Genomic DNA, 26,997 nt, shown 5'->3' with positions numbered 1-26,997 from the left:
AAATATATTGTAAGAAAAACCACATCTTCTCTCCTAAACAGTTCTTCTCCCGCTACAATAATTGTTTTAGTACACAGACAGAAGTGTTGCAGATGTGCCTCTGTGTTATAAATGGTGAAATGACGTCAGCAAAATTACATTACAACCTATCATATGTGCCTTAGCTAACATTTCCAGGATAAATGTGGATAATTTCAACATTACACTCAAAATTTTTTCTTCAAAAGTCACATACATGGCCTAAAATCTTATGAATTTAAAACCCCCACACACTGAGTAAATTCATGAAAATACATGTACTGTGATAGGAGTTCCATCTCATCTTTTCAATCAAAAAGTAGGTCAAACAAAATCAAAGGTCAAGGGAAACAGACATCAGAAAAGGTCACCACATCATACATACAGAAATTATCAATACTAACAATGTTGAGAGTCAGAAATTGCCATTAGGTGAATAAAAAATAATTTTTTAATGTTATTTTTATTAATCATCACTTGTATTTTTATCAATGAAAATTCCCTCCCGTTTAAGAAAATAGCAGAAATTATTTTAAAAAAGACTGGCGATAGTTGGTGTAACTATATTCATACATGTGCTCTCACTCTTGGGTCGGTAACTAAGCACCACAGTTCATTTCATTACTCAATCAGCTTAAAGATATAGCCTACTGCAAAGAAAGATAATTCATCCTAAAGATATGAAAGAAGTATACATCCATACATCCCTATGCATAATAGGATAACCCTTCCTTATCTGTGGCGAAATAGAACAGCTATCCCACCCATACAGAAAATAGACTCCTCTGTTAGGCATCACCATGTGACCCATCATGTGACTACAGCTGTACCATTTCATATTAAAACGATCATGGTTTTCTAAAGCAGAATCACAGTACTTCTGGAAAGGCATAGGCAATTTTCTTCACCAGTAGAGTTAAACATGGTTTGTTTGAAGCTGACAGCCTTTCTCACACTCTGCATTGGGGTTACACCTTTGCCACAAGGTGATAACACCGTGTACAACTTTGATAAAAGTGAGGACACAGTAAGGTACAGAGGTGAGTCTGTAGTCCAGAATATATCAATCAACATGCTCATTTATATTTTTTAGTCTGCATTCATGTGAATACTCCTATGACATGATTTTGTAGGCTGACTAATCCATATCTCACCTTGTCTCATATGAGGTTGTATACTAGGGCGTACATACACTGAGGAGACTACCTGTATTCAGTCAAGGTAACCTACTTAGGGCTCCCTACCTGTATCACTAGTACTGCACAACTCTGCTATCAGGACAACTGACTCTCAACGGGTCTGCAGTTGAGGGTAGCCTGGCCATAACACTACATGTATATCACTTGTAACATTTAAAACAGCCTAAACCAAAAAAACACAAAACAAAACAATACATGTTTACAAGGTCTGGCAAATACACACAAGTTTCTTGTCCCGATAACTCAGACAAGTCTGTTCATGTCTGGTTTTGAACTCCTACCCAAATCAATTATTTCCTCACTATATATTGTAGACAGCTTATGAGATGGACATAGTTTATACCTTGCATTTAGTGGATCTATGATGTAAAGTAGAACAAAATTTCAAATTTTGCAGTACCGGTAACTGAAACTACATTCCTACACGAAAATACATTATACACCATGGGTAATGCAGAAAAATGGCATTATGACAAAAAAAGATACACATCAACACAAATTTGCTGTAATAACTCTGACATATGGCTTTAAACTTAACTTCATGGTGTATACACTGTATAATATAATATACAGGTCATTCTGAGTAGGATGTTTAAGTAACAAAACAGTGCAGTGTGTTAATACTTACAATTAGGCTTCCTAACATGGCTATCAGTTGCACACACATACTTAAAACCACAAGATACAAAAGCATTTCTACATATTAATTCTGCTAGGCATTCCCTACATACTAATATTACGATGACAATTTGACGTGTAAATGTAAGGTGGACAACAGTGTAGGAATATTCTCATACAGCAGTTTCAATGGGTTATCTGCAGTATAATGTAGAACACTAATACATGTATTGTGTGTATAGAAAGTCCTCCTTGATGCAGTTGGTTTTTGCTTCTCATTTGGGAAATGCTGTGGGAATTTCATGTGTCTAGCACAAAAAAAAAATGTTTTGATACAATGTTACCACAAGAGTGGGCAGGAATCACATGTTCACAAAAGCTGACTTCCAACACTACCTAGATGATACAGTGCATATAACAACAGTGTTATTCAAACCACTGGGTGTCAAGATTGAATAGAAATCCCACAGAAATGGAATGAGAAACAATAGTAAATGTCTGAAAAATTTTCCTCCAAAGAAGATATTTATAGAGGCAAATGAATGACATCTTACCTGCCAAACAAAGCTCAAATCTTTAAGATCAGCAAAAAGTAAAAAGGAGTAACTCAGCCATGCCTGAAATATTAGGTCCTTTTCTTAATACAGTACTTAAAACCTATGTGGAGATCTGCCGACAAGGCCTAAAGGTTTGTGTACTTATGTGTCCTTTATAGTCGAAATTAAAACAAATAAATGTATTGAACAATGAAGCCAGTTGTATATTGGCGAATAAGCAGACCAACAAGACCAGATCACTGTGACAACGTAACCAAGTCTCGTACAGCTCTCAATCAAACATGTGCTCATAGGTCATTTTATAAGCAATTTTGAACTGTTCTCGGTGACCAGCTTGTTACTTTATGCATACAGGGAAAAATGCTAGACAGAGGCAATTTGTGTGTTCTTTGGAGAAAGCTCCTTGACAAGTCTGGCTGATCATTGGCAGCTGATCCGTTTTTAGCGAGATTTTACAGTCCTCGAATCCAATACAGATTTTCAACACAACATGGAGGGTGTGACAGGAGGATGGTAGCTGTAGAATCTAATTAGCATATATATATTTTTAACGCATCTACGAAACTTATTTTCCATTAGATGTTCAAATGTAGCTTCTATTAAAATATTATCCATATTGGGAATACTTTCATCACATACAAAAGATCTTCTCTTTGAAGGGTCACACAATTAAATGTTTGAACCTAAACACAAATCAAAACCAAACAAATTTTAAAACTGAAATACAACAGCCAAAGATACATTTTGTTCACAATAATAAAACACTGACCTATTTATTAATTGCTCTACATCAGATTATTGTCTATTATCTACAAGTAGTAAAATCAGGAGTGGGGGTGGAAGGCAGTGTTACAGTTAGGAAGACATCTGATAGTGGGAAAGTCCAGGTCATAAGTCAATGATGAATAGAGCAGACTAAGGACATTCAAGTGTAGACATGTACAGAGGATGTCAAGTATCTCATTTCAACGTACAGTTGGACCTCTTCATACTCCTGTTTATAGAGCACAAACTGCCTAAAATCCATGATACATCTAAACATACATGCAGTGTTATACTAATGTGATATGTAATCAGCAGACATAAGTTTTACTGTCTGGGAACCTTGTGTGTAGAGAAGTTAGGGGGGGGGAGTGTCTAATGTGAGTAGGTTAAGGATTTTATTGTCTGGGAACATGGGAAGAAAGGATGGGGTCTAACATGATGTGTAAGGATTAGGGAGAATAACTTTACTGTCAGCAAACCCTGGGACGGAGAGACCGGGCTTAACGTGAAGGGTAAGGAGTAGAGAGAGTGATTTTACTCTCGGGGAACCCAGAGAGAAAAGATGGGCTCTAAAGTGAAGGGTAAGAATGGGTGACAATAATTTTACTCTCTGAGAACCCAGACAGGAAAGATGAGGTCTAATGTGATGGGTGAGGAAGTGGGAGAAAAATTTTACTGTCATGGACATCTTGGAGGAATAATGGCTCTATAATGGAATAATGTGATGTGTAATGAGGAGGGACAGTGTTGCTGTCAAGCAATCCTGGGTATGACAGGGAAACGTAATGTGTAAAGAGTAGTGGTAAGAATTTTACTGAAAGGGATAGAGGATGGTTCCTGAATTACAAACTTCCATTCATTACAAATAAAGGTTCATTTTGATGACATTGCTGAGTAGCATGCCTATCAAAACTGAATGTTGTCCACATTTTAGTTCTGCTGCTTTGATGCAATAGTCCATTTTTTCTCTTCTCATAAGCTCTTGTATAGAAATGAATTATTGAACCAATTTTGGCCTTATTACCTTTTGTTAACAATGTTTCACTAAAAGTGTGGAGCACAATTTGATGACATACCATATGTGGAAATTAGAAACATTGCACCTTGAAAAGTGCTAAATTCCAAATTCAATAAACTTTAGACATGGTTCCCAAGACTCAAATTGAACAACTGACCTTTGAATAACTTTCTCTCCTTGAATCTAAGTCGTAATGATAAACATATCTATGCTTTGAAATGTCTTTTTTGAGTGTCTTTTTGTGTTACTGTCAAACCTCAGAGACAATGGGTTTGCATAAAATGTAGCTTTGTTTTTTCTCTCTCTCCCAGACTGTCATGACTGGTACCAAGCTGGTTACAGGGAATCTGGCACATATGAAATCTGGATACATGATAACTACCCAATCAAGGTATGGTTCATAATACACCAGTGGTAGTCCAGGCTCAAAAATACATGTATGTATTATTTCCTTGTTTGGTGTATAACAGCATACTCTAGAATATTTCTACAGTCACACTGTAGTCATCGGGGAAATAACTGACAAGGAAGTCCTGAAAGATAATGGTTAACATGAGATAAGTCTGGAGGATACTGACCCAGATATAAGCTACGAAAACAGGGAGTTAATTCATGAACATGCTGTTTTATGTGTAGAGGATTACTTTGTTATAATGACTTAATTGTGCGTTTGTCATTTGTTCATTTTACACAAATAGCAATTTACTCAACCACATATCATGTTTAAACATTTTGTGTTTAAATGGCTTGCTGTAAAGTGCAGTTGACCAATATGATCATTTTGGTCCAATGTGTAAAAAGTACGTTTCGACAGATTTGTTCAAAAGATTTGTCAAATATTTAGCCTCTAGTCAAACATGTATAGTTAATTGAATGTATTGGCAGCTACTGATATATCGGAGCCTGAGCATGCTTATGGGAAAAAATTAAGTCAAACATTACTGTCTTAAGTATCAAAAATTAATTTAGAATAAAAACATATCCTGCATGTCCACGTCTTTTATCACTGTTAAAAGTTTCTCACTGACTTAAAACAGTTAAACCATCTCTTGAAATACCGATTTATGGCTCAGAAAGTCATACAACCTTGTGTGATTTCAGGTCCACTGCCAAAATAATGGCAATTCGTCAGCTACTGTGATAATGAGGCGAGAGTATGGAGACTACAACTTCCAGCAGAGTTGGACTACATATGCGAAAGGGTTTGGGCACATGCCCCCCCAAAGAGGGGACTTCTGGTTGGGGTTAAACCACATCAATTACCTCACGTCTTTTGGTAAGCCAGAGAATATACAGTGTGGGCTGGGGTGTTTGTGGGTGTGAGAGGTGATCAGAATTTACCTATTGCGTGAATATGTGACAGATCATGAGAATATACTCACAGGTGTGAGAATATAGGTGTGAGAACATCACAGAATGAAAAGAAAAACAAGGGACAACAAACTTAATTTTTTTTTGCTGCTTTCAGTCGAATGGTTTGTGTTTAAAGGTTAAGTGCTAAGGTTTTTCAGCTGAAAGTAAAGGTAATGTTACATCATTATGAATTTGTATATGTGTACATGTATGACCAGAAATAAAGTGCAAAAATGTGGAATGATCATGAATGATACGCCTCACCAATTACATCATAACAACAAAGATAAGTTATGTATATTTTCCCTACAACATCAAGGCGTTGGAATTAACATGTAATGTCATTTATTTTAGCGTTTATAACCTGAAATGATGCTGAATAGGTCTAATTTAAACGGACATTACAAATACATTATCTGCCATAATGCCTTTGATCAACACTTAGTCACATTAATGAACAGCTTACATATATCACTGAAGCAGTCAGTGTCTATATTCCAAATACCTCTTCATCTCTTCACAGCTGGAAATACCATATTGACCTTTGTACTCCAAGATTGGAATAAAAATATCCAACAACTGGCTTATCGTGACTTCCGCGTCCTAGACTCTTCACAGAACTTCCGAATGTTTGTTGGGGCAAAAATTTCTGGACATCTGACAGATGACTTCAGTTTTAACAACGGGATGGCATTTAGCACTCAGGACCGGCCAGATCCTAACTACTGTGCCTTGCATCAACAGGCGGGCTGGTGGTTCAATTACTGCACCTACACCCTGCCCACTGGCAACTACTACTACGGGGGCAACTACCAGCCCGTGGGTGGCTACTATAATGGTATCTACTGGAAGGACTGGTATGGCTACAATTACTCCCTGAACTTCATCTCAATGTCGGTTTCTCATCCATAAGTCACCAATATCCCCAGTCAGTATCCTTATTTTGGCTTTCTACTCTGTTAATAGTTCTCTGTAATGTAGGGGCTATCACTGTCCAGAAAGGTGTATAGAAACCTTTATTAAGTATCTCTTCCTGTAATTTGGGAGTTCTTGTAGAATTATTTTAGGCGCCATTAAGCGGTATGAAATGAGCCATGTCTTCCGAAAAGTAGAAACAAAACATAAAACACGGTTCAGGTCTTGCGCCACATTTATTATACTGCAATTCTAAGCTTTTTTTTGGCAGTACAGAATTTGTATAATCTATTCACCTTTGCATGTTGCTTCATTGTCTAATTAACAAATGTTTGTTGTTTCTTTTTTTTTTAATTGTGAAACAAAGTTTTACACAATAAAAATGACTGTTTCAATTTATTCCCATTTCATTTTTTTACCTGACTTTCAATAATCTGAAACATCTGAAGACATGGAACAACACTTAAAATGCTTCCTCCTTCAATCAGCATAATTGACATGCTGACTGGCTAATTGACTGACAACTGCTGGTGCTACCTAGTAGATAAAAAACTTGATTATCTTAAACAAAGGTGTTTAACATTTCATGACGACATGCCTCCATTCTCTCACAAAGTATTAACATCATCTAACCACCAATTATCAATCAAAAAATTCAGAGTTAACAAATTATTAGTGTTGTCAACAGAAGTCAGATGAGGCTAATTTAACAGTCTAAGGATGTAAGACTATTAATGAATATATTACTAATGTGCTTCATCATATTTATTTATTGGTCTGATTGGTGTTTTACGCCGTCCTCAAGAATATTTCACTTAGTTGACGGCAGCCAGCATTATAGTGGGAGGAAACCGGGCAGAGCCCCACAACCATCTGCAGTTTGCTGGCAGACATTCCCACATACAGCCAGAGAGGAACACAGCATGTGCTTCATTATGCGATGCTAGTACATGGCTTTATCAGTCACCTGATGATAATAAGCACCAACTCATTACCATGGTTATCCAAAAGCAATGAAAAAATTATGATTATTGTCTAAAGCCATTTAACTTTCTTGGATGACTTCAAACAGCATACTCAGCTTTTGCACACGAAACTCGCCTCTATTGTTCACATACACAAACTACAAGTACAAACTGACTATACTTTCTCCTAGAAAGGCAAAACCAATCCCCAAAGTCTACTGCTGCACTTGAGGCTGGCACACAGCCACATTGTATGATCTTCCCACAAATTTCAGGGGGTGGGGAGTGTCATTTTGCCTCACAGTTCGTGTATTCACATCACTAACTACCACAAACAGTAACTGTGTTCCCTGAACCAGGGCAGCAGACATTCCATTCAACAGTGACAGTATAATTGACTTGGAAATGAACAGACATTACTGTGTTCCTTCATTCCTAGGTGAAAGTTCATAAGATAAAGTATCCATAAGCATCATGGCTTAAAGTAATTTGTGGTCTGGCCAATATGTACATGTAGATGAATCTATTGTAGATTTCATTGCTGGAGAAAAGACTAATTGATTGGTGCTTAATGCCGAAGTTAATAATTTTTCACTTCTATGATGGTAGTCAGGTTTCTGATGACAGAAGAATAGATTTCTTCTCACGGTTTCGCTGGCAACTCAAGAGAAAAGACTATATATTTTCCACAAACAAAAAGATATAATTTAATTTACAGATATATATTCAATGACACTCCTTCACTCGCTTCTGCATCTGCTTCAGGGAAAATAAACATGCACATAACACATATACACACTGACACTTTGCACATTGTTCACCAATATTTTTTCTACTCCAGAAGGTGTAAAAATATTAGAGTGAAATGTCACCTCATCCAGAGTCAACATGAAGCACTCCGACTGGTTCTGTGCCACACTAACAGATACATGTGATCGGATATCCACTATCATGCATGTATTTGCTCACAGTTACTTCTAACCTTGTCAATGAAGTCGAGTAATTTTCCCTGGATTTAGATATTTTATTTTGCTAAATGATTACTTGTAAAGTTAGTGAAAAAAAGAAAGCATATTCAAGAACTATATCTCTCTTACCTGGTGGAATTTCTTTCTCATCACATACAATTCTTCATTTGCATCAAGTCTTTGTCTTTCATTGTCTTTTTTCTTTGGTAATTTTGTGAATTTGGTCAAAGCTTGTTCATGTTCTGGAGAAAGTAAGAAAAAAAAAAACATTTACACTTTTCATTACAATACAAATTAACAATGACTGACTCTACCCATCATGCCAAAAAAGAACAGATCAGGTAAACTCACTTAAATGCTCCAATAAACATACTCCTACATGAGAAATGCAAGATGCTTTATTCTCTCCACCAGCTACTGTGGTGATGGAATAATATATACACGTAGAAAGAACAGATTGATGGATATACTCAATGAATGAATGAGTCAACAATTTTTGTCTGAAACCAAATAGGCAGTGTTTTAGCAATATCACGAAAAAAAAAATATTTTAGAACAAGCAAACAGCAAATCAGAACAAAAAGCAAAGAAGTTCCTCTTTGTCACAACCCAAAAAAACCGTCAAAATTCAAAAACCATATTGAATAGTTGCAGACAATATCCTTACATGATTAAAAATGTTTTTAAATGTTCAAGTACAACACCACAGTCAAAATATGCAACACACAAGGGGTCTTTAGGATATGAAAATGACCTTAAAGGTATTCTGTTCATGGCACCCATAAGGGAGAGCTCTATGTTAGTTGCCTTTTACTACAAGCTTCCATAGAGGACATGCATGATTTATGTAGTCAATAAAACACGAGTAACTGTTGATTCGTTGATAATAACGAATCTTAGTGAGGTGGGAGTGGGAGGGGGGGGGGGGGGGCATCATGGCCACACTTCCTTCACCAACATGTGAAAGCTCAGTTAACATGCAACATTTTTCATGTAATCTTAGTGAAGGATAACCAAATGAAGTTCGCACTCTGTATCTGTGCATTTGTAAGACATTGATCTACAGACATTCAGTGCACAACTATAACTGTAAATGTGCATTTTAAGAGCTGAGGAAACTTTGATCTGTTAAAGTGTGCTTTCTGTTGATGGCGGTTATGTATATTGCTCGCTTCAATTATATGTTACTAGATTTACATACGGAAATACACACCTGGTTGGAAGATTGGCTCTTATATTAGCTTTCTGAAGACCAAATTTTACTCATCATGATGGATTATACTTGTATGGTGGGCCTAATATGGCATTTGTGAAAATTGTGGATTACCTTATATAAGCCTACTGAATTTCTGAAATGGATCCTAACTTATATAGGATTTGCTGAAGGAACCTACACTTTATGTCCAGGATTGTACTTGATAATGAACAGGTGAAATATTCAGCGGATTTTGTTCTGTGCCTGAGTGATTTTAACTTGTACAGCTTGTCAGATAGATTACCTGCTTGTGTTTATGTACTGCTATAGTTAACATTATAGTCCCTTAAAATATCAAGCCTGTATAGCCTGCCTCAACAGCTCAGTCGGATAGTTGTATTTGGGTTTGAATCACTGACAAGCTGTTTGTGGGACAATTGGTTAAATATAGCCTTTAACAGCTTTATGTTCTTTACAAGCCCACAAGCAGACAGCACCGATACCTTATAGAGACACAGTTGAAGTGTTACCAAAAAATCCAGACTTCCATGTGTGGACTCGTGAAAAATAATCCACAGTAACAACAATGGAGTGACACCACAACAATGGTTTAAATGATGATAACCCTGACGCAGAAGACCACACACTACCCTTTACATTGAGACTCCTCTACATCAGTACATTTTGCCATGATATACAAGAATGAAAGAATGAATGATTATGATTTAGGCCAAATTAGCACTATTTTATCCATATCATGCTGAGAACTTATTTAAACCAGGCATCAGTATGATTTCTAATATGAAAATGGCAACACATCCAAAACCAAGCAAAAGAGTGTGAGATGCACAAGAGCATAAAGTGACTGATTAGGGCTAAAACTTTAAAGGCATACACTAACAGTCATTGAATAGTATCCTTGACACCTACATACAAGCAACAAGCAATGTCAACTTCTGTTATTTCTGCAGTAATGTATCAGTTTGATACTTATTAGTATTTTAGCAATCTTCAATCTTCAAACAAGAAGCTGCCCAAAACAAGCTTCTTTTTACTGCCACCATTACCTACAACAGGTTAGACAACCAGAGCAGCATATAAACAGACAACTTACCAACTGAGGCTATTTGAAACATTTCAAACATTGTAAGAATTTCTGGAAATAGAAGAACATACATTTTTTTTAATTCATAATTTTAGTAAATTTTTGAGAGGACTTACCTGATGTGCAAATCCGAAACATTTGATACATATTGGATATTTCTGAAAACAGACCCAAGTCTAGTCAGTGCACAGAAACCTTTCAGCAATTTTATATCATGGGGGTAAGTGATCGTATGAAATGGACTAATACTTTGTAAGTCATTCATGAAATTGTATCTCTCACAAATATTTTGATAAGCACCCTGATAAGATGATGTTGTAAATATGAAGATCAATTTATTAACACCTCTTTCATCTAGAGTTTCCTCCATGACATAAAGTTACTCATTTTGCCTGAGAGTTATGTTGGTTTTAAACTATCTGCTTTGAAATTACCTTAAAAGGCAAGATGGTATACTGCAAAAGTGGTGGAAGAGAAGTCATCTCTAATGAACAACGTCAAGCCTTTTCCTCACTAAACACCCTTGAAAAATAAGAGGGAGGGATTGAAATAGCCCCTTAAACACCAGGACTGAACTGACATCTTATGTGTGCCAGTGGTTCGGAGTCAGGCACCTTACAGAATACATCAAATACTTACCCTCCATATCTGCATGAAGAAACTTTGTCAATGGGTACATCATTCCATCTGCTAATTGTGTGGCTAACACTTGCTGAAGAGAACTGACCTACAAATAGAGAGAAGTAAGGAAAAGCCCGGTCACATACTAGATACAGCATTTTCGCTGTATATACCAACAAGCAAAAAATAACAAGAGTTTCCATAGAATGAAATCTGATCATAACACTCATACCAATGGTACCCATTTTGAAGGTACATGCCCACTCTCCTAACCTCTATCTCGTATCCACTATGCTATAAGTGTGCTTTCACAGTCCTCTCATACCGCAATCTATCTGTACATAACTCGCATAGGTTTAGCCAGGGGATTGTTCGGAGTCTTTCAGACGATTTATTCTGACAAAATTAACATGGGAGAGATAAGGAAAACAGGAGAAAATTGGAAATGTGATGGGCTGATTTCAAATTCTAAATCTATGATAACCGGTGAGAAAATTTACAGTCTCCAGTAGACAGTCACATATATGAAATGAATTAAATGTTTACCTGCTATGTGTGACTGAAATGAAGTAGTATATAACTTATTTCAGATAAGTACATAAGGATGAAAAAAAAAGTTGTTGTCTCGGGCAAAGCGGATGAAGAAGTAAGGTAATGACCATATTAATGAAAGTAGGGATCAGGGGTAAAGAAAGGTTAATTTTTAACAATGAGTTATCTGTTTTTATATTGGGAACAAAACATGTCCAAGGGAGGTAATTTGCCTTCCATTTTACTTAAATTTAATGTAACGTATATTTAAATAAATATAGAAATTCAATTTAAATTGATTCCTTCAAAGAAATTAAATGAATTTGTTTGACATTGTTGATGTTTATTATTATTAAAGTTCTACTTTTAACTTTATTTTAATTCTTGCCCAGACTGTAAATATAATTCATGTGGTATTATTCTTTATCAATAAAGTTATCACATGCACATTTTTGTAAGTATACCCTAATTTTAGGACACCTGGTCTGATCTTTTTATCCAACATGCAACTGTAGCTGGAATATTTAGTTTCTTTTTTTTTTTTTACATGGTTAGTTCATCTAATGAACATGACATTCATATCTTTACTTTTCCCCCCAAAATTGGGAAAGAAATATAATTCTTTGCTTTAAGCACTACTAATATCTGGCCTAAAAATTAGATATGTAAGTATAATGTTTCAGTGACACGAACAGAACACCCTACTTCTTCCAAAATTTGGACACCTGGTCTGTTCATTTTATCCAGTATATATGTAATTCTAGCAGAAATATTGAATTTCTTTTTTCTCACATGGTTAGACCATCTAATCAACAACATACTCATATCTTTACTTTTCCAAAAGGCTGGTAAAGAAATGTAATATTCTACTTTCAACACTACTAATATCTGTCCCAAATTTTAGGAACATTAAGGTACTAAGAGTTCTAAAAGCTGCATAGAAGACAGCAAACTTACATCATCCAGATAACTTGAAAACTGTTTAAGGGTGGAGCTTAAAATACTGTCATCTGATTCCAATGGGAAGTCCTACAATCAAGAGGAACAGGATGGTCACCATATTACATGACCTTTCTGGTCAGAATGTATGGTTAACTCCAAACTGTACTCAGATCATCAGAAGTCAGCAAATGTGATAGATTGAGAAGTTGTTGGTTATTAAATTGGCAAGTGACAAAGTGTCTGGCTTAAATATGCTTTGTTCTCACTTCTCCATATACCACACTGATTTATTTTGCTTTTATGTAAGTGCAACAGTTTTCATTTATAGTGGAAACTTATAATTTATAAACAACAAATTAATTAAATAATTTTCGCATGGTTTACCCATCAATAAACTCACCTGTTTCTCATAAGCCGACAAGTGCTGAGAAAGTGCTTGCGTGGCAGAACAGAGTTCATTCTACAAGTGAAGCAAAACAATAGATAAACGATGCAGACATACACAACCTACCAAGGTAAACTTCAAACATTTAACACATCAAAAATATACCAATACCAATAAACTTGTTTATTTATTGGATTGATGTTTTACACCTATTTTCTCCTATACAATGATCGCCAGCATTATGGCGGAAGGAACACGGGCAGCTTTCTGGAGGAAACCCATGAACAGCTACAGGGTAATGACAGACCGTACCACATACGGCCAGAAAGGAACTCAAAGCGACCACACTGTACAGAGAAAATACCAATAAATATATTACATATGATCTTAATATTTCTTGTTGTAAATCTGTACCTAAAATTATGGTGGAAGTGTTGGTAAATACCTGTGCATTTAATATCCTCTGGCAGGAATTAAATAATGTAGTCGTGTACTTTTTCAATATCATTGCATCTTTCTCAAACACCCCCAGCAAACGTCTTGTCTGGAAAAGAAAAAGAACAAATTAGGTTTACATATTTCTGAAGGTTTAAGCTTGACCTAAAAATTAATCAAAAAGGATACACATGAGCATGATGTAAACTGGTAGCACTGTGACGACTTTCTTACAACTGTAAAGCGAATAACCAAAAAGATGTTTGCCAATCTTGCTACCATTTCCATTAATTGTGAATAACCTAGACAGTTCAAAAATCACTATGCTGATGGTGTTAGCCTTGAAAATCATGTATACCAAATCAAGGTACATTCATCCAATTTTGACTTGTGGGTATGCAGTCTTCTAATCCCAGGCAGATCAATTGATATTTTGTACACAAGATGAGTATAAATCTGAGATCTACAACTAGTATATACCCATATATACAGGACATATATAGGCCTCTTGTTAGCAGGTGACAGCAGTGCAAGCTGTCACATTCTTTAGGCTCATTTGCCAATCTGACTAGGAACGACAAATTTTCGGCTCACAATTCTTAGTTTTTATTATAAATATAATACTACCCTTATAAAACATCCTTTGTGAATTGTAACTGACAAACTGTATCGTGTAAAGCAGACACTTCAGTAGTCATTTGTTTCAGTGTTGCTTGATGAACTCAGAGAGTGAATTTTCCAGAACTCTTCACTTCACTCTAAAACCGGAATTTAAGTGTTTCAACATGTCATAAATATCTATAATACTGTACGAGAATTTCATCGTCGTCATAAATCAACGCAGCAATACTAGTGGCACCCCTCTAACCATATGACGTTAATGCATTTGCACTGGCAGTACGTAACATCTTAAGTAAGTACTGTACATTCTCGTTCCACAACCAGTTTATGTGGAGAAAAGTAACCCCAGGCTAATGAAAGAGTCGACGTTTCACAACCACTTATTATAATTATATACACGTCTTGCTTACTTCCATCTAAATGAGCCTTAACATGTGTCCCTGACATAATGCGCTGCCAAACTTGAGTGTCTTTACAATAATATGCATTAAGACGCCGGTGGCACTGGTGCTGTCAAAGTTTGGATCAAGTACCGACTGAAAACCAACTCCGCCTACCTGCGGACTGTCTTCCAGGGCATCCTCCAGATGAAGTTTTTCTATCCCAGGCATTTTGTTTGCAGCTCTCTGAGAAACTATTTAATCTCGTTATGCATAGGAAAGTCTGATATCTACCCAGCCAAAATTAGTTTTTGCAAACCCAGCTCTAGTCAAGACATAAACCTAGTAGAGCTCATCACATAGGAGGGCACTTCCGACTGGCGCGCATGCGCACATGTCTTCGCTTCAGTTGTTGTCATCCACCAAGCTCAAACGATCGGAGACGTGAACGACCGTGAAATAATCCCTTACGATTTGACTGAATAGCACTGTGCGTACATTCACTCTGTCCAGCTTGTTGACTTCTTAGTTTTGACGCAGTAATCACGTGTATGAAGTGTCTAAGTATCACACTAAGTTTCCATGACCAGAAGACGCTTTATTTAGGCCTATAGGTATAAAAACTCTCCTGCTTCTACAGCTGCATGATGCGCACACGGGTACATAGGCGTAAATGTATGCGCATGAAACCTGAGTACCTAATACAATGTGAAAGCAAAAGTATAGCTTGTATATTGTTTTCTAATTACTGGTCGTTTAATGTGGAGGCTTACATAATATATTGACGAAATCTGGACTTGAAGTAAGCCTGTCATTTGGTTAACAGAGATTTGTGTGTATTAAAGGGCAACAACTCATTGGGGTACGTACGTGTTCATTACTGGTGAACATTATAAGTTATCCGCGTGTTAGGAAGGGTTTTAAACTTTGGGTGTGAAATTTTAACCTTGAGCCGCAGGCTCGATTGTGTCCCAACAATATTTATCAAATAAAAAGCCATTCTTGAGTATATGTAAAGCTGAGCTAAGAAATATCATGCAAGTCTTGTCACATGCAGACAGCATGGGTTGTTGTACCATGGCCAAGTTGTTTCAGTTTATTAATGGTTGTCTGGAACATTTCATTTGCATTGGTCAAATTTCTTACAGTGGAGCAGAGCTTTCAGATAGCGATTTAATTCGTACCGGAAACTTTCTAGGGAATTTGTTTTGTAGTGAGTGCCGCCTTTGTGACAGTCAGTGTAAAAGTGCGATAAAGTTTCATTAAGACTCACTGGGTCTTATGCTTCGAAATCCACATCTTCTTGTTTTTCGAGGAGATATTCGCGAAATATTCTCGGCACGGTTGAATTACACGTTTCTGTGACTTTGGAATAACATTGGCTTTTTTCTCGCAATTCTTCGCTGGTATGAGATGCAAATCGTTTCTTGTCGCCTGTAGACACATCAATGTTATCGTCCATTTTTAGCAACAGACATCTCCAGCAGACGACAGTAGGCCAAACTGAGTTATCCCCCTTATAATCCTGCCGGGTAATCCTGTTGTGCAAGGTATATGGCATTTAAACCCCCAGTGAGATTCATATACCCAGTGTGGGCAGCTGTGACATGTGTATGCCATTTTGACCCGTGTGATCAGCCAATGGCAATCGTGAATCACACATGATGCATGAACAAAAAATTATATGACCGCATGTTATATACCATGCACACAATATAGTCTATATATAATTTATTTTCTGATTATTGGCCTTATTATATGAACCTAACATATTAGGGAAATTTGGACTTGAAGTTCTTTAATTAGTTGTAACCCCTGTGAAATGACCCTGAACAACTGTATGCACAAGGGCAGTAACTCTCACAAAACTCACTTTTTGTGGATTAAAATTCTAGATGACATTTTATGTGAGTACTGTATAAGCGACAGTGGAAGTTATAAAGTTATCATTATTTAAAATAGTCAAGCAATGGCTTCGATTTCATAACTTTCATGAAATGACAGTTAAAAAAAAAAGGTAATTAAGACATGGTGTCACAATGAGGGGGCGATAACTCTTCCATGATGTAAGATCTTCAGCCATTGAATGCTGTGCTTCTACTGGTTACACAAAAACTAAGCAGATGAGATAATGTACTCTCTATTTAAAATCATACCATATCATGTGCAGTGCTGTTCTACAGTACTGACTCTGCATGGCAACTATGACCAATATGATGTCCGTTTTAACAGTGGACTCTCTTATAGCAATTTCAACTTAGGCCTATTTGATTTCCTGGATGCATGATAAAGGATTTAATTTCTGGACTTTTAAAGCTGGAATATAATTGTTACTTCATGCATGTCTTAACCCACGACAGTTGTATAAAGAGCCATGCATAAAGCAAGGACTGACTCAAATTTAATCTTTCCAGGTGATAATTCATGCCAATCCCATTATGGGCAACACTGATGAAAATTGAAACGGTTAAAAAAAGAAAAAAACTGGACGCCTTTCTTTTAATGAAAAGGAATTTCCTCAAAGAAGTACAGATCTGTATTGCACAAGTCAGACAAATTGACTCAACAAATTTGTTTGGTGGCATCTTTGATGTCGAGCCAGATCATATCCCAGGTCCTGATGGCACATTTGGTAGGTGTTCATCTAGGTTCCAAAAAGCAAGGTTTAAACATTTATATTGTGACTGCATTAAATTTGTGTGGCCAACTTCACCAGTACCGGCTTCCACAAAGCCCTCTTATATGCACATAACAACAGTTTCAAACAACTCGGTATTCTTTATGTTGCAATAGCACCCATTTACTCGTGGTCTTAATACAACGTTAAACACCTAATATTACTACCACCAAATGGATGAATAAGTCAAGACTTCAGTGGTTACAAGTGAAGTTTTACTATTTTATTTGCAATTTTTTTGGACAAGTTTTGATAGTAACATGGTTAAAGAAAAAAAAAAAAAACACCCATTTGTCACCACCCTCAGACCCATCCTTCTGAGGTGCTTATTACTGAATCCGAGAGGCTCATGACTACTCAAACACCCAATCAGAGTAACAATATCTGCCCATACTGGTCCAAATTTATAACAGCAAAAATCTGCAACACTTTACAATGATATTTCTCCCTTAATACCCACCCTCAGATCCCTAATCCATATCCACTGCCAGCTCAATGGCAAAAATACTGATGTAGTTAAAAATTATATGTTGCGCATACAAATTAATTGTATCTGATATAAAAAAAAAGTAAACATTAATCTTAAGTATCACAGTTCAACAAATCACAGATGGCTTGTAAAATGCAAAGCACTTCATAAATAAAAACCCAATTCTTCAATAAATAACAAATAATGAATGTCTCCAAACATTCATCATGTGTATCACACACCAGCAAGACCACGGAGTAGCTGACTTTCACATATGAATTAACTATATATAATATTTACAAATTGCAAAAAACTTAAAAAAAAAAAAACAAAAGCATATACACATTAAATACAAACAGAAGACTAACTTCAAGAAATTCATATTAATTTTAAACAGTTTAGGTAATAAAATATTTACATTATATAGAAGGGTAAAAATATGCAATTTAATATGTATAAAACCTCAATCTGATGGTCAAATCACCCAAAAAATGTGTGGCACGATATGAATACAGTACTATATTTAATACTTGAATTTATTCACAAAATAGAACAAACTTTCTTTATAGTAATGCGTAACACCGAAGTGTTCATTTTGTTCTATAATTTTGCAATGACCAAGTTACAGATGCTGACAATGTTCACAATACTGGCTGTAGTTTGGGAGCCTTTTAGACTTTCGCTGATATATAACCATGTGCGTGAAACTTAAAACATTTGTTAAGCTTATGCTGCAAAAAATGAATGTCCACAAATCCAAGTTTAGTCATCTAACTGGCAGAGGAGAGCACATGCTCTTTTGACCCAGTGTTGTGTTGGTTTGTCTGTTGGTAAGAACATGGCCAACACAAAGTTGGTGGAGTGACCTGTCGTTGAGAGAGTTCCCTTTCTCTCGCTGGTCTTGTACACAGGACAGGTGTAGCGACCCGCGATTTTGTCAATTTCAACCTTAAGACCAGGCTTTAGCCAGATGATTGGCATTGGTTCATTTAGGACCTTAGGCAGCTGCTCTCCTAACATTCCACTGAAAACATAAAAGAATAATCGTTGGTAAGATGATAATGCATGAAGGGTATTCAGCACTTTACTATTCTCCACATTGAATTTTTTTTTTTTTTAGAAAGTTGGTATGAAAATATTCCCATGTGTTCACAATCAATTAATCAATCATTAGTTCTCTTAACTTTATTTACGCATATATAGGCATGTGCATATTTAATAACCTACATTCTACTGGTTAGTGACTGAAGTTTGCCAGGTGTAAATTTATCTCTATAATCAAAGTACTAATATGCACAAAAGTTTGATAGAAGTTTCTTGACATCTGAGTTGGAGTTATCACTGTAATCTAGGCTGCACCTAATATCACACAACTAAAGTCATCACTATGTAAACACTTACGCCTTTCTATCCCATCTTGCTCCATCCAGGAAGAGTCCATTAATGTATGCTCCATCCTCAGGAGGTTTGGTACTAGTCTCCATTGGCAACACCTACAAACATACAACAATTCCTTTACTGAGAACCATGTCACAACATGAATCCAGCAAAACGTTAGGAGACACAAGCACATGGTTTACCACAGCTACAACATCCTGGGAAAAAACAATGTCTTTTTCTCACGCAATTCATTAGGTGAATGGCCCATGTTAAAAGATAGAATGTCAAAGATGTGAAGTACAAACAGGCACACAGAATAAATAATAGAGCTGTTAGCCACAGACAAAAACCTGGTACTTCTTTCTATTTTCAGCATTTTGAAGAAAAGCTTTTGCTTTTCATTCATTTTAAATGTGTTAGGCGCTGCTTCACTCACCTCAAAATCAAAAGCCAATTTGTCAATCGGAATGGTGAACTTTCTGGCATAGTTCTGCATTACTCCTGTCAAAAATGCCTGAGTGAAGAAAAACCCAGACACCCAAAAAACTGCTGGCTTCCCAGAACTGTACCACCCCTGAAAAAAAACAGTAAAGCATATTACATTAGACTTATACGCTGTAGTATGTTTTCTAGTGTCAAACACATCTCAACAAAAGATTTCTGCACTCTATGGAATCTTCACAAAACTCATGTGTCCTTCAAGACAGGTCATTCTTACACCACATCCCTGCTTGGCACAAAGTTAAACTATCCGCATTCTAGATGCATATCTATGTCAAGACAATTACATATACGTTTGGTATCCTGAACTGCAGAGTTTCCATATCAGCCTCCCAATTAAGTTTTACTCATCTCAATTAAGCTAACTGTACCTGTAAGAACTTGAGCCTCTCCAGAAAATCATTGATGTAGCTTCCCAATGGTTTGAGTGAGGGATAGGATCGCTTTGCCCACATGGCTGGCACCTTGGCAATAAGGAGACTATTGGCGACAGCTTCCAAATCAGAGGACATGACCACCAAACCTTTGATAGCCTTCTGCAGGTTCTTCAGCGATGTGCGAATGATCTGGATCAGACGGTTAAACCGCTCCATCTCCTGAACCAGGACAGTATTCATACTCTCCTGATACACCACAGGGTACAGCTTTATAGCCTGCTCTATGTCAAAGTCATTTGGCAGCTGCAAGGTGAGACACATGGTAGATTAGGAAACAGCACCACTCTTCAATGCATCTTAATGAATACACCAATATTTTAAACAAAAATCATGTTATGTTGCTAAGGAATGGAATACCAAAATGGCAAGGTCAACTGCTTGAACAGCATGCACGGCACAGACTGTTTTTGACCTAAAATTTAGTCTATGACAATGTTACTAATTTTGCCTGATTCTGAGAGTTACACTGATCCTATAAAGGTGTGTTCAGGTTTGTTCATTTGGAAGGTAAGGTGATATTCTACTGGAAATATTTGAGTTTCTGTAACATTCTACCATCTTTACTTGCCTACAAAAATGCACTTTTTTAAGGCAAATTTTTGGGGCAAATACTGTTATTCTGTTTAGATAAACTCCAGATGCTAACGGCTCACCTTGGCAAGGATGTCTGAGGCAATGTCATAGAGGGAGTCATCTGATTTCCCTCCACCTCCTCCCCCACCACCTCCCTGTGTCAGCAACACAGAGTCAAACAACAGCTTTGTCTCCTGAAGCTCCCGGGTGATGTCAACATTTTCATGCATGCCAAATATCTCTGGGGTTTGATTGTGAGGCAAAGACTGGTGAAAACAAAATGCATGTCCTTATTTCAAAGTACCTGCAGTCTTTATTCAAGCAACAATGTCACCACAAATTTACTATAAAAGAGTTTGTAAGTTACATTACTACCAAACCAATCTTGTAATCTCTGCCTTTAAAAATAACTGAGTGTGATAAAGACATTGACCACAAGTGACCACAAGTCATAAGCCTGTAAGTACGCTTAGGTGCCTGACATTTTTGGAAACACGACTGTGGAGAAAGTCATAAAATCCATAATGTCCATATTAGATATAAATATTGTGTATGTGAAAATAGGGCAGGGATAGTTTAGTGCTGACGGCTTTCTAGACTTACCTTTATAAACTCCACATGGTCATTGTAGGCTCCCTTAGGTGGAGCATGGTACAGCCCACTAGGGGAGAATTTGTATTTAGGATCCTCTATGATGTGTTCATTGTAAAAGTCTGCCAGAATAGACAGGAGCAAGCGTCTGTCCCAATCATCCGTCACACGGCCTCCATAGTTACATTCACCCGTCATATAGGAAATGGCGTCAAATGGAACATCATCATATTCATTGATGAACATCTGTGGACATGAGGCACATACATGATATTATTCATAATGACTGGTTTGCCATTTATTTTTGTTTTCTGTATGAAGCTTAAAAAAAGAAAAAGAACAGCATTTGACTAGTGGTTACTGCTTTTTGAAACACTACATTGTTAGTTGAGCATGTAGAAGCTATTAGGTAACCTTGTATGTAGCCACGTGTAACAGCATTACCTGCAGTTGTCGCACGGATATGCGGAGATCCGATTCATTAAAACCGTAGGGAATGTTCCAGCCCATGGGACCAAACTTCCGCCTCTCCTGAGTGAGGGCATGGAAGAAGCACAATCCAAACAGAAGCTTCTGGAATTGCTGTAAGTAGCAGAGAAACAAAAGATGCAACTATAACTTAAAACCACTATATGAATTCAGCGAAATACATGTACACAAAAATTGCCCGCTTTCAAGCACGTCTAATTCAAAGTTACTGTTCCTGCTTTTGAGCTGTGTGTAAATATTTATGTCTGTTTATGGGAACACAAAGACATGAGCCTTACAAGTTCTTTGCCGGGGCATCCTGCGAAAAAAACTGGGTCACTGATTGGATCGTTCAGGTAGGACTGAAGCAGGTTCTGACGTAGACCTGTTGGAGGTTCATTTGTCATCTTAACACCATTCTGGAGGACTGTCACAGGGAACTGAAAGCAGAAAAATTAATACAGTCCACAGCTCCCAAGCCTTTTAAAATGAAAACAAATTAAATAGCCTGTGTGTAGTGACTTGTAAAAAATATGTGAAAACAACTCGTGAAAAAGAAACATTAGAAAATCTGTAACATTCAAATATCAAAAGCTTCATAGAAGTTATGAAGTGAGAAAACATTTATCATCATTTTGAAAAGTCTTCCGGCAGTACTTACCTTAGGAGATGGGTAGCTCGTAAGCCAAAGACGGAAGTCCTGATGGGTGTTCTCTGGTGTGAAATCTTCACATAATTTTTCCATTGCTGTCATCCATGACACTGCTAAATGACAATTCTGGAGCATCACCCACGTGCCTTCCTCTTTCGCCTTGGCTATCATCTTTGCAGCAATAGGACCCTAGAAATAGACAAATAAAATAAAAATTGTATCATATAAAACTTGAGCAAAAGCTAATGCACAGAAAAATAGCTGATTACACACAAGTGAATGGGTAACAAAATTACTAATAACAGTTCTTGGAATACATTTCATTTAATCTGAATCCTGCTTCTCCAAGTCAGTTGTATTCATTAAAAATGAAAGGATTAACACGTGAACACAATTCTATCTGATGTTGTGATTTCGTCTCACATAAATTTCATGTTAGAATCTTGCTATATTTTGTAGCTGTATTACTTGCATACCTGTCCTTGTCCTAGGGAGATAGAGTTAAACTTGTTTCCTCCAAAGCCCTTGTCATCTGCATACTTCAGCAGTGCCATGGTAGGGTCTGCTCCAGGAGACAGAACAAAGATGAGAGGAGCACAACAATTGGAATCGGCATAACTCTTAGCTAGATCAAACGGAGGAGGTTCCACAAACTTCTTTCCCAACTTTTCCATGACAAATGCAGTGATGGCAGGCACAACCTACAAAAAAAAAAAAAACAACACGTAACAGACCAGAAGGTAAGCAAAGTCAGGTTAACAAAAGGGAAAGTTGGAAGAGCTGGGATGATCCACTAATGCGGATTATTCATAGGTGCGTAATTATATCAGTGCTGTATTCTGTGTTCTTACTTTGTCTGGCCGGATCGCTCGAAGCACCATCATCCGCTGGAAGTCATTAAGCGTTGTGTGCCATGGGTCTGGCAGTTCCACTTTGTGAGGCTCCTTTGAGTTGTAAAATTCTTTCCACTGGTCCAAGTTGTCAACAAAGCTTTCTCTGTAAAGGACAAAGGAAATGTGGAAAAGGCTGAACAAATTGCTTTCCTGATTAGCAGTTAATTTAGTATACTATCTATAGCCCTTAACTTGGCTCAACCTCAACCTGTAATAAATAGAGAACCTGCACTAAAAACATAGACAGATTCCCAGATGCGTAAATTAAACCACCTACTTTTGTACAAGCTCATATAACTAGTCAAATGCCGACAAACACTGAGATGTTCGCTGATGTCCAAATACACTTTCATACGACAGCAGACTCACCTGAACTTTCTGAAGGCTTTTAACTCACACAGCCGGCAGATCTCATCCCAGCTCTTGTCAGAGAGCCAGGTGTTGTCAGGGTTGATTAGCTTATTCTCCAAGCCAATGCCTCCTGTTAGGAAGAACATGTACTCCTGCATGTCCATGTCTCCTTTAGCTCTGACAGATGAAAAAGACAGCTGGTTAGCCACCCATAGGTCACAGCAACAGATGACCACTATTTCACTTATAATAAAATTTTAGAAAACTTTAAAATTCTCAAGAGAATGACATATGTGAGCAACTTGCCAACTATCCCACTGCCAGCATTATGCTTGCTTTTTTCTATATACCATAGTCTCTTATACATGTATTGGAAATATTTTTCCCAAAATGTACATGTATATTATTATATTACTTTTACTGTAGTATTTAGCAATACTATTATCATATGTGTCAATCTAAAGATGCCAAGATACAATAGTTTCAAGTCTTGTCCACACGAAGTCAATTAAAATAAGAAAAATAAATCAACAGAATTCCATGTAAACATTCACCATAACCAACAACAGTAAAAAAGTGTCAGACACTCATAATCAACACAGGCTTTCAGAAAATGAAACTTAAGTACAATATGTTATTCCACCCACAGTTATAACAACATACATTTAAAGGCAACTTAGTATTGAAATATAGTACACCATCCTGAAGAATTCAGGCTTCTGTCTTCTGTTTTAAATATGTCCTAATTGTCAATTACACAATACATTAAAGGGCGGTAAAAAACATCACACAAAATCACACATACACATATTAATATTTTAAGTGCAAGTAATACGGAGTATATAAAGTAATATATAAAATGTGAAAGACAATGGTGAATGGGTTAGTGAACATTTAGCGCAGAACAGCTAGGTTAGTAAAGCTACTTACGACATTATATTGGAGCAGAGGATGAAAGAGAATAGAAGTTTGTCTTTCTCAAAAAGAGATCGACAAACATTACAGTAAAGACTGTAAGTAAAATGGTCAGACAAGTAGCGAAGACGCCTCTCCAATATCTTTGACTTGTTGCTGGAAATGGAAAAAGCATGGGACATTGGAAGAGTGGGAAAATAATAACAGCTTTTTATTACAACCAAAACTACTAGAATGTTAAAAAAGGTCTAAGCATATAACTACCCTTATGACTACCTACAAAGAAAAGTTTGGCAAGCTAGGGATTATTGGGGATCAAGGGTAAGATTCATACGAAAAGTAATCTGGTAATAATCATTGCTAAAGTAATATATATGTATGCGAAGGCTGGAGGGTGACTGGTTATGGGTGCAGATCGAGGCCCCTTGCAGGAAGTGAACAAGCAGACGTATATGGCAGAGCCATGGGGGAAACTGATGCAATTCAGGGATACAGGGAATTATACAAATCCCCCAGAAAATAGTGTTAGCTAATTTCAGCAAGGGATAGGGCAGTAGGCTCTACTTGATAGGGTCGCCTTGTACTTACAACTGTAATTTAGCACATAACAAAAATCCAAACACAAGTTTGTGCTTGGCAAATATGGACCGAGATACATTGTCGTAAAGTTGATATTGAAAGTAATCCCTTAGATATCGAAGTCGACGTTCCAGTATTTTTGACTTATTGCTGAAAGGCAAATTTGAGATGAAAACCACATGTAGAGTGAAACAATGGTAATGTTCTTAAAATATAATTACACTTGCCAGCTGTACAGGAAATATTTATCCTAGTCACATGCATGTAAATTTCATGAATTGCAGATTCCACAGCTCTATAAGCTTATTTTCAACTTGAACAAGGTCTTACTGATTGAATAATAGGATACATAAAAATAAAAAAATGTATAATTTAAGAAAAGCAAATTATCTGTAAATTAATTATTTTGTTTTGGTATTTTCTCATTTCTAATGAAATTTGATTTCCACATTATAACAATAGATATATTTGTAACTTTGTCTATTATTACTAAATTTGTTCTTTATTGTGAAGGGGAAAAGTTGAGAAAAAAGCTTGGGATATAACTTACCTGTCATGAATAGACATGACATACAGGTTGACAAACCATGTCAAGGAATACTGATACATGGGGTCAATATTTGGCAAGTCAGCAATAGAGAAGAAAAGAATGGAGGAATGCTTTGCTATTGGTCGATAACCAGCCCGAGACGCATCTATCTTCTTTTCTGTTTCCTCAGCAATCTATAAGAAGGAAGAAAGAAAATCTTTCTACATTATAAAGCTACCATTGCCAATATAGTTAATACATACACATCTTGTTTTTTTTTTCCTTTATTATGTCATAATTATCTTTGCATAAGTGTTCATAAAACACTTAATAGTACACAAGCAATGCAACTCGTGTAGCTCGTCCTCAAGTCTCAGGATGCACGGCAGGTCAAATGACACATCAATTTACCTAAGAAATAATAACAAGACATCTTTTATTGATTGACAAACCTTTTGCTTTTTGGAAATTTCATCTGCAAGGACTTTGGAAGAATCCAGAATTTGGATGGCTGACTCGTCTTCAAGGATGTTGCCTTCTGAGGCAGAAAGAGTGTGGAGGATCTTGTCTTCTACTTCTTTCAGCTGCCGTGCATTTGCAGCACTCGTTACAATAAGGGCTTGTCTTTCTTCCTCAAGATCAGGCCTAAAGAATTAAAACACTTTATAGTCAGCTGATCTTCTCACAAACACATGTTTAAATTCCAAATTACAACCATTACCACAGGTTCTATTCTGTGTTTTTGATTTTATCTTGGATTTATATCCACTAAAAATAATCAGAACATGCATCCGCTCTTTCACAACTGCCAACATTTGTCGACTACATTAGTCAGGGATTTTACCCAAAAAATGTTTACATCTAAGAGCATTACTGTGGCACAGCCTCCAAGCTGCTCCTTCAGATAATTTAATGCATACTCACTTCTCTTTTGCTACCACAATCCCTAGGAGTTGGTCCTCCAGACCCTCAGGTGTGATCATGAAGTTTAACAGAGACACTTTTACCGCCACCTCTGGGAGATAATGGGGATTGCGCAACTTGGTTGTGATGTAGAAGCGGAAGTCCTGGCTATACTCTATGATGTTTTCTCCCAGTCGTATCATGTCAACGCCAGCTGAGAAGAAGACAGCAGAAGTCAGAGGCTGATAATCTTCATCGCTCATACATTTACAGTGTTCATGATACTTTGTGTATAAGTGAGATTTAAATAAGCATTTTTTTCTACATGTAAGTAGTTCATGAAATAACTGGTCATAGTATGCCAACAGACATGTCATCAGAAGCATTATGCTTGAAAGTTCACAGTATCATTATGAAAATATGTTGCTGAGAATAAGTTTAATGTCTACTTGAATGAACTGTCATCAGTTTCCACATGAATGCAAGCA

The 26,997-nt window shown here is 36.8% G+C and overlaps 3 protein-coding genes across 8 annotated transcripts in view; 1 reads left to right on the top strand and 2 right to left on the bottom strand.

The window, feature by feature from the left end:
• The window catches only part of LOC135469881 (DCC-interacting protein 13-alpha-like), a 32,464-nt gene extending 17,543 nt beyond the window's left edge, over positions 1-14,921 (bottom strand). For 3 of the 4 annotated variants that reach the window (XM_064748510.1, XM_064748512.1, XM_064748513.1), the window contains exons 1-7: positions 14,769-14,921; positions 13,601-13,699; positions 13,171-13,230; positions 12,786-12,857; positions 11,316-11,403; positions 10,686-10,727; positions 8,506-8,618 (exon numbers count right to left, since the gene is read on the bottom strand). In XM_064748510.1, coding sequence (XP_064604580.1) covers positions 8,506-8,618; positions 10,686-10,727; positions 11,316-11,403; positions 12,786-12,857; positions 13,171-13,230; positions 13,601-13,699; positions 14,769-14,822 — 528 coding nt within the window. In that variant the 5' untranslated portion in view covers positions 14,823-14,921. Of the gene's footprint in view, positions 1-8,505; positions 8,619-10,685; positions 10,728-10,792; positions 10,835-11,315; positions 11,404-12,785; positions 12,858-13,170; positions 13,231-13,600; positions 13,700-14,768 lie in introns of all 4 variants that reach the window. The other variant, XM_064748511.1, reaches the window with a different exon arrangement.
• On the top strand, positions 854-6,848 carry LOC135471507 (fibrinogen-like protein 1). The gene is made up of 4 exons (XM_064750769.1): positions 854-1,058; positions 4,487-4,566; positions 5,277-5,451; positions 6,052-6,848. The coding sequence occupies exons 1-4, from the start codon at positions 941-943 to the stop codon at positions 6,438-6,440; spliced, it is 762 nt and encodes a 253-aa protein (XP_064606839.1). The 5' UTR covers positions 854-940; the 3' UTR covers positions 6,441-6,848.
• Positions 14,922-17,477: 2,556 nt separating the features above from the next.
• Positions 17,478-26,997, bottom strand: part of LOC135471600 (dynein axonemal heavy chain 12-like) — a 34,111-nt gene continuing 24,591 nt past the window's right edge. For 2 of the 3 annotated variants that reach the window (XM_064750890.1, XM_064750889.1), the window contains exons 52-67: positions 26,531-26,723; positions 26,059-26,251; positions 25,628-25,800; positions 24,514-24,654; positions 23,602-23,760; positions 23,191-23,335; positions 22,816-23,040; positions 22,349-22,528; positions 21,987-22,127; positions 21,664-21,801; positions 21,232-21,465; positions 20,709-20,894; positions 19,990-20,298; positions 19,554-19,691; positions 19,139-19,230; positions 17,478-18,761 (exon numbers count right to left, since the gene is read on the bottom strand). In XM_064750890.1, coding sequence (XP_064606960.1) covers positions 18,500-18,761; positions 19,139-19,230; positions 19,554-19,691; positions 19,990-20,298; positions 20,709-20,894; positions 21,232-21,465; positions 21,664-21,801; positions 21,987-22,127; positions 22,349-22,528; positions 22,816-23,040; positions 23,191-23,335; positions 23,602-23,760; positions 24,514-24,654; positions 25,628-25,800; positions 26,059-26,251; positions 26,531-26,723 — 2,909 coding nt within the window. In that variant the 3' untranslated portion in view covers positions 17,478-18,499. Of the gene's footprint in view, positions 18,762-19,138; positions 19,231-19,553; positions 19,692-19,989; positions 20,299-20,708; positions 20,895-21,231; positions 21,466-21,663; positions 21,802-21,986; positions 22,128-22,348; positions 22,529-22,815; positions 23,041-23,190; positions 23,336-23,601; positions 23,761-24,513; positions 24,655-25,086; positions 25,228-25,627; positions 25,801-26,058; positions 26,252-26,530; positions 26,724-26,997 lie in introns of all 3 variants that reach the window. The other variant, XM_064750891.1, reaches the window with a different exon arrangement.

This window comes from Liolophura sinensis, chromosome 7 (genome assembly GCF_032854445.1).
Source record: "Liolophura sinensis isolate JHLJ2023 chromosome 7, CUHK_Ljap_v2, whole genome shotgun sequence".
Classification (NCBI taxonomy): Eukaryota; Metazoa; Mollusca; class Polyplacophora; order Chitonida; family Chitonidae; genus Liolophura; species Liolophura sinensis.
The sequence above is the reverse complement of the archived record's forward strand: the minus strand, read 5'-3'. Positions and strand labels throughout refer to the sequence as shown.